Here is a 12,602-nt window from a genome sequence, read left to right as displayed (position 1 = left end):
TACTGCTTCTACGACTAAATGATAAGCCATTGGGGCCATTAATTTCTTTACATATCTCTGTTTTGAACAAGGGTCGTTTATAAAACAGTAGCACTGTAACAAATGTTTAAAGATACTTCTTTCTTCTAAAATGTCCTTACAAGAAAAAAAAAATCCTTACAGTTAAGGTTGTCAAAAACACAGAATTAGCATTGAACTCCAATTTTTAAATGTTGACCCATATGAGAATAGAAAATTAAACACCTTTAACCTATGCACTTTACAAGAGTTACTCCATCCTCAGTCAACATCCACATTACCAAGAATTAAGGAGTCATTTTCAAAGGAAATCTTGGAAACAAAATGAAAAGTCCAAAAATTAACATTATAAGCCATTCTGTTTTGCTCTCTGAAATTGATCTAATAAAATAATTACCTAAAATTGATTTCAAGTGGTTTTTAAACTATATTACCAAGATGAAAAACATACAAACACTCCAGTACCACAAGAGGCTCTTAAGTAGCTATTATAAGATTTGCCTCATCATAGCTGAAAATTACCCCAGAATTTTAAAATATTCCTTTCAAATGACCCCATGAAGTGCTTAGAAAGCTTGATTCTTCTCTGAAAAATGCATCATCAGCCCCTTTCTTCACATATCCTGCATTCTGTACTAATCACAAAAATAAGTAACTTTAAAAAATGACCTGCTATTCAGCTACTACCTTAGACCACCCTGTTTCAGCCATGTCCAAAAGGCAACATGAAGCGAAATCCTGAGCTCAATTAAAAGTGGTAAGTTTATATTGCTTAAGGATATAATCAATTTCACATAACAGTATTTACATATTGTTTTTAAAAATCTCCGTTCTTTCCTTATCCTAGGCAGCAAAATAGTTTCTTTGCCCTCACTGTGCCCCCTTCCAGAGGAATAAGGAAACAATGTAGATATTTTTGTCAAATTCTGGAAGTGCGGTTTAAATAAGCTGTCGCTAAATACCACATAAACATATCTACAAATAGAGATACTTTGGAACACTAGATACTTAGTATACCAAACACCTCAAGAACACAGACTATTAGCACAAATCTGGGACAAAGTACAGTCTACCAACAACCCTGAACACAAGCTCAAATACCTTATTATGTCCCGAACTACAGCTTTCTGCAAAACCTGTGACAGAAAGGTCTAAATCCAGATTGTTATAACTAAATCCATAGTTTTATCTAACTGCGGCAGGAAACCAATGCAAGAGTATTTTAAATACTATGGTAAATAGTCCTTAGAAGGGGTCCCTTGAACTCCAGATCATTGAACAAGTGCTGAATGCAAATGGCACCCCAAAACTGAACTTAATGATGAGTCAGTGACAATTAACATTCAACTTAGTATTTGGCAACATGACAAGACAAACCTCAATCAAAACTTGGCCCTACTTCCAAGTTACCTTTTGATTAAACATAAATTATATAGTGGTAAATTGGTAGTGTCAAAACGAGGAGGTTAAGAGATAACATTAAATCGTGTATCCAATTAAAACAATGCCTGTTAGCAATACAACTGCTACTGGGTCTTTATCAGCTCCCACGGACCCCTTTCTAAAGGGAGAACTCGAGGCTCTCCTCCAAACGTGAATACGAGTTACTGAGCAAGTTCATCTCCGGATTAAGAACAAATACTTTGTAGTCACACAGGCAACAAACAAATGTCAGGAGACTGTGACACTTACAGTGTTTCTAGCAAGTACACGAAACTACGATAATCCCCGAGGCCTAAGCTGAAATAACCCTCCTTCTAAAAGACACCTACTCGGCAAATGTACATAATAATTTGAATCGTCTTGTCCTTCTTTTTTTTTTTCCCGAAGGGATGAGCAACTATTTACTTTCATCGCCGTTTTAACATGGAAACACTCAAGCACACTTGATAAGGCTGACGACTAACCGCACAAAAAGTGTAAGAAACAAGTTCCAAATCAAATCGTCCAAATAAAAAGCATATTCTCTCAATTCAAGGTTAATGAGACCGGGGGAGGGGGGGGGGATTGGGAGGTGGTGCGGGAGGAGAAAAAGAGGGAGCTGCCTAACCCTGGACTTAAGACAGGTTTTTGCCCTTTTCAATACCTCTGATTATTAGTATCAGGAGGTCTAATGTTTTAAGATCCTGGTTACTAAAGGTTTCTTATTTTAAGGGTGAGGTGGAGAAGGGGCGTAAAATAAAATCAATACTCACTGCTAACTTTCATGCTGCCAAAAGCTGAAGGCTGCTGCACTGGCTTGCAGCTCTCCGCAAAGGAGGTGGTTCTGGGCCGCCCTGACATGATCACTCTCTTCCCGAATCACCCTCTTTTTCCTTCCTTCCTCCTTTTCTTCCTTTTGTTTTATGTTGGGGTGTTAGGTTAACGATAAATGCAGCATTAAGTTCTCCCAGGAGAAGATTAAAAAAAAAAAAAGACTTCGTCCTCTTGGCTTTTCGCTCCTTTTGTACAATTAAAAAAAAAAACAAACGAGTGATGTATTTCTCCTTCAAGACAGACCAGTTTGGATATTTAACATATAGATGATTTGGGGCTGGGGGGGAAAAAATACAATTCTTTCCCCTCCGTTTCCTTGGAAGGGAGGAAGAAGGGAGGGGGGGGGTCTTAAAAAAATATCACGTGAAACGGGGGCAAATACTTGATTGAAAAGAAGTACTTTGAATATTATATTTTCCTCGGGGATTTTTTTTCCGAGTCAATGAAGAAGGGAAGCGGCGGAAGGATCACGAGTCTCACGCTTGAAAAGAAGGGGGGATGGGAAGGAGGGAGGGAGAGGGAGGGGGTGGCTCGGTGATGCGACGGGAAACGCTGCGGCTCCGGCGGCGGCGGGATCCGGCGGGCTGGCGGCGGGGGCCCGGCGAGCTGGAGGGCGGCGGAGTCGCGAGTCAGTCAGAGGCGGGCGGTGGCGGCGGCTCCTCGTCTCATTGCGCCAGGAGCAGCTGCAGGCGGCGGCTGGATCCAGCGGCCATGGCGGCGGCGGCGGCGGAGGCAGCTCCCTTCAGACCCCAGGCAGCGGATCCTCGACTGCTCCCCATACGCCGGGGACATGGGAACCCGGCAACCGCTTCCGTCCCCGGGGGCCCCCTCCCCCGTCCGCGGCACCAGCGCGGCCGCCCTCCCGCCCCTCGCCTCTGCTCGGTGCCCGCTCAGGAAGTGTCCGCGCTTTGCCCCCAGCCCGGAGCCCTGTCAGCGGCTGTGGGGCCGGCTCCTCCTCGCTTCCTTCCTTCCTTCCTTTGTCACTCGGCCCGGGCGACGGCGGCGGCGGCGGCGGCGGCGGCGGCGGCGGCGGCGGCAGCACAAGCCTGCATTCGCCCGGGTCGGGGGCTGCTCTGTGTGAGGAGCGCCGTCTGCGCAGCCGCCTAGCTCTTCCCCACTCCCCCTCCCCCCTCCTACTCGGCCTCCGCCTCCTTCCTCCCCCACCCAGCCTTCCACCGCCCAGCGCCCCGCCACCCGCGTAACAGGCGTCTGGGAATCGCCGGCCGAGGTCCGCGCCCGCCCGCTTCGGCGACGGCACCGAGGCCGGAGGCACAGCCAATCACGGACGTCGGTTGCCTGCGGCTCCTCCCGGAAAAAGCCGATCGGCCTGAGGAACCAATTACAAAGTGTCGCCGGAAGTCCACGCCCAAAGAGCGGAAAGTGCCGAAGGCCGCCGAACGAGAAGAAGGTCGGGGCTCGTCCCGCGGCTGGCCAGCGGGGGAATCCGACAATGGCCGCGGCGGCCAATCACAGCCGCCGGCCCTCACCGAAAGGCTGGAGGAGTTAAGGACGGCGAAACCCGGAGTCACTGGTGAAACGGCGCGGCTGGGCGCCCCGGCCGCCTTCGCTAATTGGCCGAAAACTCCGCTGGGAGTGTACCTGCTTCGGGGATTGGCGAGGCGACGGGGGCTTCCGACGACAGTCTGGCCAGTCAGGACGTCTCCTCCCTCGCCGAGGCGGGGAGAAGAAGAAAGAAAAGGGAGGACGTCTACAAAGCGCCTTCTCATTGGCCCGAAGCTTTGGAGCTGGAGTGGGGGCGAAAGGGAAAAGGAGGGAGGCCGAAGCCCGCAGCGGCAGCCAATCAGCGCTCAGGGCCGTCCAATCGCAAGACCTAGCTGCGCTGTGATTGGCCCTCCGCCTGCGGCGGCGGCGGCGGCGGCGGCGGCCCCAGGAGCTGAGGGGAGCCGCGCCGGGGTCGCGGCGGCCGGTGCGCCGGGCTGGTCTGCGGCCGCTCTCGGTCGTTGTGGAAACCGCAGCTGGCGTGCGCAGCGGGTCCGAAACTGCTGCGGTCGGCGGCGCCCGGCCCGGAGCGCTCAAGCGAACAGAGCTGCTACAGGGGCTTCCCCCGCCCGCCGAGACTGCGCGCCGGAGCCTTCCGTCCGCCCCGGGAGAGCGCGGCCGAAGAACCAGCGTCTTCCCCGAAAGGGCCAGACGGGTCCGGGGCGCCTGCCCCGCCGGGCGCGAGCCCCCTCAGACGCTAAAGTAGGAGGGAAGCTTACAGACAGGCAGCGCCCCCGGGCGCCCGCGCCCTGCCCTGCCCAGCCCAGCCCAGCGGCGGGGGCCTTTGATAACGTGAGGCCGCCTGCGCCTGCCGTGCGCAGCCGGGCTGGGCCTTCTGGAAACGCCCCTGAGAAATGAGCTCATGCTGGATGCGCGCGCTCCTTGGGCGCGACGGCCCGGCGCAGAGCGAGCCCCGAGAACAGGTATGGGGAAACGCCGTCGGGCCGGATATCCTGAAGCCTCCGAGGAAGCGGGGATTCAGAAGAGCCCGTGGCCTTCTGCCCTTTGGAACTAGGGCAGACCGTAAGAGCTCTAGTTACGTAGGTTTCACACAGAAGCCCGCGTGCATTGTTCGGCCGAGAACCAAATTCCTTAGGTTTGCCTGAGGACCGTGAGGTATGGCTAAACCAGGATAGCAAAAAAAAAAAAAAGAGAGAGAGATAGAATGGACAGTTGCCATCCTGACCGTAATCCCGTGGTGCCTGTAATTTCCACCTGCAGAGTCATCCTTTTTGTGAAGATACTATCTCCAGAAAGCACATGTGAAAATACTCCTAGTCCATCAGATTACCTCGCCGTTGCTTTGAAAAACTTGCGAGGGACTTGGAACAAAGTAAGCTTTGATGGGAGACAGGAAAAGTCCAGATAGGGTTTACAGACTCAAATGCCTACGGGGCCCGGAAAAAGAAAGCAAATGAATGAAACTGGCCTGGTGTGAAACAATGAAGAGTAATAAGAAATATGGCAAATTAGTGCCCATGCTGTAACTGAAAAGAGCGGCTGTTAAGCACCAGCGGATTGTTGCCCACAGGGATGTGGGTCCAATACTCTGAGATACGATTCCCCCCCCCCCCCAGAGAAACCCTAAAACGATTTTTGTGCGAGATATCTGGATTTTTAAGTGTTAGCAGCCAATATTCAGAACCCTGCAGGCCAAACTCAAAATATCCAGGTAGAGACCTGGCCAACATGCAGTCGATTTGTAATATTAAACCTCAGCATAGCTTTTATAGCCAATAGAGTCTCTTGCTCTTTGCAATTAAAAGAAAACATAAGGTCTCTGGATGTCACAGAAATGGATAAAAATGTTAAAAGCAAATGCAGTGCATGGCAATTTTGTCAGATGAATGTTATCTCTCTGTGGCATTATGAAAGACCTTTGCCTCTGGTACCTAAAATGTTGTGAAGCAAAGCTTTGAATCCTGCCTTCCTCTTTACTCTCTACTCCTACTTCCAATTATACCAGCAGGAAAGTGAGTAACAAATGTTTAGGTTATACAAATTGGAAACACGGCTGTTCTTCTACGTACAATAAAGTAGAAAAATAGCAAACTTAAGGTTGTAATTAGTAGCTTTACTGTTACTGCCTTCAAGTATTTTGAACTGATACTGTTAAAAAAAAAAATCTGACCCAAAGAGAGAAATTTTATAGGAAAAAAGAAAAGTATTTCAATCTAGAATTAGGGCTTAAGAAGGGAGAAGTTTATGAAATAGAGCTACTGAAATTAACATTCAGTGTTTCTCTGAACTTTCAAACTCTTGCTTTATCTTCCCACCTGATGTTAACCACATAACAGTTTATAATAATTTTAATATTTGATATATACTAAGTGTTTACAATGTGCCAAGCACTGTTCTTAAGAACTTCACACATATTATCTCAAATTCATAGTACTATGATGTAAGTACTGTTACCACCTCCACTTTTCAGATGGGGAAATTCCAGAAGGGTTTACTAACTTAATCTAAAGTCCATGTAGCTAAAGTAACAGCTAGACTTCAGATGTCCTGTTCCTAGGCTCTATTCTCTTTCAAACACAGTCCTCACCTCTTCTGGTCTTTTTTACTTTATCTTAAAGTCTAAGCCTTACATCTTGAACTATGTGAACATATCTTGTGAACATATCTCTGGTTTCCTCCAGGGCTCATCAAATGCTTCCTTGCAGAGATCAGTGATTCTGAGCCACAGTAACAGTAAACCAAAGGATTAGAAAAAGACAAATGTAGGAAAGCTGAGTGATGTAGTAGAAAAAAAGAGGTTGATGAATGTGGCCACAAGATAATAATCATGAATTAAAATGCACAATGAACTAACTTTTGTAGTAATAAGAAATTTGTATAGCAGTTTGCAGTTAGGAAGTACTACTTGAAACTATTCTGTTTTTACTGTACACTACAGTAAGCGACTTGCTTAAAATTAGCTGCCTTTTTTTTTTTAAAGATTGTATCTATTTATTCATGAGAGACAGAGAGAGCAGAGACATAGGCAGAGGGAGAAGCCGGCTCCCCTCAAAAAGCCCAAGGCAGACATCCAACCACTGAGCCACAGAGGCGTCTCACTTAGCTGCATTTTTTTAAAAAAAGATTTATTTATTTAGAGTGCCTGCATGAGCAGGGGTATGGGGGAGGGAGAAGGAACCTCAAACAGGCTTCCTGCTGAGTACAGAGCCCAACTCAGGGCTGAATCTCATGACCTTGAGATCATGACCTGAACCAATATCAAGAATCAGGTGCTTAACTGACTGAGGCACCCAGGCACCCCACTTAGCTGCATTTTTAATTGAAACTAGAAGAAAATATAAGCAGGTTTGAGAATGAAGATAGCAAATAGAATATGAGTTTAATTAGATGAACTTAGTCAACCATTCCAAATAGAAGTCCGCAAGGAAACTCTTCTTTGTAATACCTCATTTATTTAGTCAAAATATATTAAACACCTAAACGTTGATGTTTAAGGAGAAATAAATTGAAGAAAAGTTTTAAAAAGGAAAAATAAATTTATATTCATTGAGTACCTATTTAAATTTTCTCAAAACCCCAAGAAATAGGTATTATTAGCCCTTCTTTTAATACATGGAGGAAAAAATAAGTACTCAAGGTCACGTAATAAGTAAATGACAGAGCTGGAGGGGCTACCTGGGTGGCTCAGTTGGTTGAGTGTCCAATTCTTGATTTCAGCTCAGGTCATGATCTCATGGGTCATGGGACTGAGCCTTGTATCAGGCTCCGTGCTCAGCAGGGAATCTGCTTGAGGATTCTCTCTTGGCCCCTCCCCCCATTCACTTTTGTGTGTGCGTGCTTGTCTGCACTCTTTGTCTCTCTCTCTCTCTCTCTCTCTCACTCTCTCAAATACGTAAATCTTTAAAAAAAAAAAACTGGCAGAGCTGGGATAGGATTTATTTATACCTCAGTCTCTTTCTGCTAGATTACTCTGCCCTCCATGAAAAAGTAACGTTTATCTCATTTACATAGAAATATCCATGCAAGCACACAGATGTCTGGAAATACTAATTTTGATGGCATTTTGGATGATCTTTATTATCTCTGTGCTTTCCAGTATTATCTTCATTTTCCACTTTTACATAAGCAAAACACTTAAGGAAAAACAAAGGTAGAATTGCAGAAGAACCAAAGAAAAAAATGAAATTTCTCAATTTGATTAGGAATTAATAAACCGAAACTTACAGAGGCACCCTTAGTCAAAATTTTGATAAGTATTCCACAGGAAAAATAAGTAGCAGATGCTAGACAGGGGTTCAAGGTGGCAATTTCAGGGCTGAGCAGAAGAGGGAACTAAAAAGGGGGCATCTATAGAGGTTCTGAAGCAATATCTGAAGTCTGCCCCTCCCTAGGTAGTAGGTTTCGATGTCATTACTGACACTACCATGTAAAGGCGTCAATGTTATGTCTAAGAGAGATGAAGCAATCTATTGACTATACTGGAAAGCATCAGCAGGAAAATAATTTGGCAGTAATATCAAGAGCCATTTTAAAAATTGTGCCCTTTTTAAAAAAAGTTTTTATTTAAATTCCAGTTATTTAATATACTGTGTGAAATTAGTTTCAGGTATACAATATGATGATTCAGTGCTTCCACACAACATACCGTACTTATCACAAGTGCACACCTTAATCCCCACCACCTATGTAACCCATCCCCCCCACCTCCCTTCTGTTAACCATCTGTTTCTTCTCTATAGTGAAGAGTCTGTTTCTCAAGTTTGCCTCTCTCTTTTTTCCCTTTGCTCATTTGCTTTCTTTCTTAAGTTCCACATATGAGCAAGATCTATGGTATTTGCCTCTTATTTCACTTAGCATAATACTCTACCTCCATCCGCATCATGGCATATGGCAAGATTTCATTCTTTTTGATGGCTGAGTAATATTCCATCCTATATATACCACATGTGTATCCACTCATCAGCCAACAAACACTTGACTGTTTCCATAATTGGCTATTGCAGATAATGCCACTATATTCATCAGGGTGCATTTATGCCTTTGAATTAGTATTTTTGTATTCTCTGGGTAAATATCTAGTAGTGCAGTTGCTGAATGGTAGCATAGTTCTATCTTTAACTTTTTGAGGCATGTCTATTTTGTTTTCCAGAGTGACTGTACCAGTTTGCATTCCCAACAATGCTCTTTCCCTTTTCTCCACATCCTCACCAACACTTGTCGTTTCCTGTGTTGTTGATTTTAGCCATTCTGACAGAAGTGAAGTGACATCCCATTATAGTTTCGATTTGCATTTCCTTGATGATTAGTGATGTTGAGCATCTTTTCATGTGTCTGTTAGCCATCTGGATACCTACTTGGAAAAGCATGTACTCATGTCTTCTGCTTATTTTTTAATTGGATTATTTTTTGGATGCTGAGTTTTATAAGTTCTTTACAGATTTTGGATGCTAACCCTTTATAGGATCTGTCATTGGCAAATATCTTCTCCCATTCTGTAAAGTGCCATTTAGTTTCATTGATTTCTTTTGCTGTGCAAAAGCTTTTTATTTTGATGAAGTCCCACTAGTTTGTTTTTGCTTTTGTTTCCCTTGCCTCAGGAGACATATCTAGAAAGAAGTTGCTACAGCCAATATCAAAGAAGTTACTGCCTGTATTCTTTTCTAGGATTTTTATGGTTTCAGGTCTCACATTTAAGTTTTTAATTTGTTTCTGTGTGGTGTAAGAAACAAATTAAAAAATGCATTGCAGGGATCCCTGGGTGGCGCAGCGGTTTAGCGCCTACCTTGGGCCCAGGGCGTGATCCTGGAGACCCAGGATCGAATCCCACATCGGGCTCCCGGTGCATGGAGCCTGCTTCTCCCTCTGCCTATGTCTCTGCCTCTCTCTCTCTCACTGTGTGCCTATCATAAATAAATAAAAATTAAAAAAATTTAAAAAAATGCATTGCATTTGCATGTTGTTCTCCAGTTTTCCCAGCACCAATTTATTGAAGAGACTGTTTTTTTCCCATGGGATATTCTTTCCCGCTTTGTTGAGGATTAATTGACCATATATTTGTGGTTCATTTCTGGATTTTCTGTTCTGTTGATCTGTGTGTCTATTTTTGTGCCAGGATCAGACTGTTTTGATCACTACAGCTTTGTAATATAACTTAAAGTCCGGAATTGTGATTCCTCCAGGTTTGCTTTGTTTTTTCAAGTTTGCTTTAGCTATTTGGGGTCTTTTGTGGTCCCTACAAATTTCAGGATTATTTGTTCTAGCTCTGTGAAAAATGCTGGTGGTATTTCAATGAAGACTGCATTAAATGTGGAGATTGCTTTGGGTAGTATAGACATTTCAACAGTATTTGTTCTTCTGATCCATGAGCATGGAATGTCTTCCCTTTTCTTTGTATTATCTTCAATTTCTTTCCTCAGAGTTTAATAGTTTTCAGAGTACTTTCACCTCTTTAGTTAGATTTATTCCTAGGTATATTATGGTTTTTGGTGCAATTGTAAATGGGATCAATTCTTTGATTTCTCTTCCTGCTGCTTCATTATTGATGTATAGAAATGCAACAGACTTCTGTGCATTGATTTTCTATCCTGTGACTTTACTAAATTTAATTATCAGTTCTAGTAGATTTTGTTTTGTTTTGTTTTGTTTTCTAGTAGATTTTTGATGGAATCTTTTGGTTTTCTATATTTAGTGTCATGTCATCTGCAAGTAGTGAAAGTTTTAGTTTTTCCTTGTCGATATGGATGCCGTTTCTTTTTGTTGTCTGATTGCTGTGGCTAGAACTTCCAGTGCTGTGTTAAATAACATGGTCAGAGTGGACAACCCTGTCTTATTCCTGACCATACAGGAAGGACTCTCACTTGTTCCCCATTTAGTATATTAGCTGGGTGTGTGTGTGTGTGTGTGTGTGTGTATAATAAAGGATATATATATCCTTTATTGTGTTGAGGTTTGTTCCCTCTAAACCTCTTTTATTGAGAGTTTTTGTCATAAGTGAGGTTGTACTTTGTCAAATGCTTTTTTTAAAGATTTTATTTATTTATTCATGAAAGACACAGAGAGAGAGAGGCAGAGACATAGGCAGAGGGAGAAGCAGGCTCCCTGCTGAGAGCCCAATGCGGGACTGGATCCTAGGACTCCAGGATCATGACCTGAACCCAAGGCAGATGCTCAACCACTGAGCCACCCAGGAGTCCCGGTCAAATGCTTTTTCTGCATCTATTGAGATGATCATATGGTTCTTATCCCTTTTTAAATTAATGTGGTATGTTATATTGAACCACACTTACAACCCAGAAATAAATCCCACTTGATCGTGGTGAGTGATTTTTTTTTAAATATTTTGTTGATTTGGTTTGCTAGTATTTTACTGAGAATTTTTACATCCATGTTCATCAGGAACATTGAATTGTAGTTCTCTTTTTCTTTTTTTTAGTGGAGTCTTTATATGGTTTTGGTATCAGGGTATTGCTCGCCTTATAGAATGACTTTGGGACTTTCCCTTCCTTTTCTATTTTTTGGAACAATTTCAGAAGAGAGGGTATTAACTCTTCTTTAAATGTTTGGTAGAATTCACCTGTGAAGTCATCTGGTTCTGGACTTTTATTTGTTGGGAGTTTTTTTATTACTGATTCAATTTCTTTGCTTGTTATAAGTCTATTTACGTTTTCTATTTTCTTCCTGTTCCATTTTTGGTAGTTTATATGTTTCTAGGAATTTATCCATTTCTTCTAGGTTGTCCAGTTTGTTAGCATATGGTTTTTCATAATATTCTCTTAAAATTATTTGTATTTCTGTGGTGTTGGCTGTGGTTTCTCCTTTCTTATTTGTGATTTTATTTGGATCCTTTCTCTTTTCTTTTTGACAAATCTGGCTAGAGGTTTCTCAATTTTATTATTTTTTTTTCCAAAGAACCAGCTCCTGGTTTCATTGATCTATTGTTTTTTTAGTTTCTGTATCATTAATTTTTGCCCTAATCCTTATTATTTCCTTCCTTCTGCTGCCTTTAGGCTTCATTTGTTTTTCTTTTTCTAACTCCTGTAGGTGTAAAGTTGGGTTCTTTATTTGAGATTTTTCTTGCTTCTTGAAATATCTGTGTTGCTATATACTGCCCTCTCAGGATGACTTTTACTGTGTCCCAAGGGTGTCAGAAGTGTTGTGTTTTCATTTTCATTTGTTTCCAAGTATTTTTTTTTTTAATTTCTTCTTTGATTTCCTGGTTGACTCATTCATTGTTTAGTAGAGTGGTATTTAACCTCCATGTATTTTTGGTCTTTCCAGACTTTTTCTTATGGTTGACTTCTAGTTTTATACTTTTGTAGTCACAAAAGGTGCCTGGTATGGCTTCAGTCTTGTGTTTGTTGAGGCCTGTTTTCTGATGTAATATGTGGTCTGTTCTGGAGAATGTTTCATGTGTACTTCTTTTTTTCTTTTATCCTTTTTTTTTAAAAAAGATTTATTTATTTATGATAGAGAGAGAGAGAAAGGCAGAGACACAGGCAGAGGGAGAAGCAGGCTCCATGCCGGGAGCCCGATGTGGGACTCCATCCTGGGTCTCCAGGATCGCACCCTGGGCCAAAGGCAGGCGCCAAACCGCTGAGCCACCCAGGGATTCCCCGTTTCATGTGTACTTGAAAAGAATGTGTATTCTGCTATTTTATGGATGGAATGTTCTGAATTTATCTGTTAAGTCCATCTGATCCAGTATGTCATTCTAAGCCATTGTTTCCTTGTTTATTTTCTGTTTAGATGATCTGTCCATTGATGTAAGTGGGGTGTTAAAGTTCCCTAGTATTATAGTATTATTATCAATTAGCCCCTTTATATTTGTTATTGATTGTTTTATATATTTGGGTGCTCCTATTTGAGGT

General features: G+C 43.0%; 1 protein-coding gene and 1 pseudogene across 3 annotated transcripts in view; one reads left to right on the top strand and one right to left on the bottom strand.

Moving 5' to 3' along the window:
• GSK3B (glycogen synthase kinase 3 beta) overlaps positions 1-3,088 on the bottom strand; it is a 201,336-nt gene extending 198,248 nt beyond the window's left edge. The window contains exon 1 of one of the 3 annotated variants that reach the window (XM_055315880.1): positions 2,214-3,088. In XM_055315880.1, the coding sequence (XP_055171855.1) occupies positions 2,214-2,301 (88 nt within the window). In that variant the 5' untranslated portion in view covers positions 2,302-3,088. The remainder of the gene's footprint in view (positions 1-2,213) is intronic. The other 2 variants (XM_055315878.1, XM_055315879.1) reach the window with 2 other exon arrangements.
• A 1,946-nt stretch (positions 3,089-5,034) lies between these two features.
• Positions 5,035-12,602, top strand: part of LOC129503608 (60S ribosomal protein L32-like) — a 64,924-nt pseudogene continuing 57,356 nt past the window's right edge.

Source organism: Nyctereutes procyonoides, unplaced genomic scaffold (assembly GCF_905146905.1).
Source record: "Nyctereutes procyonoides isolate TBG_1078 unplaced genomic scaffold, NYPRO_anot_genome, whole genome shotgun sequence".
Classification (NCBI taxonomy): domain Eukaryota; kingdom Metazoa; phylum Chordata; class Mammalia; order Carnivora; family Canidae; genus Nyctereutes; species Nyctereutes procyonoides.
This window is presented reverse-complemented; position numbering and strand designations above follow the sequence as displayed.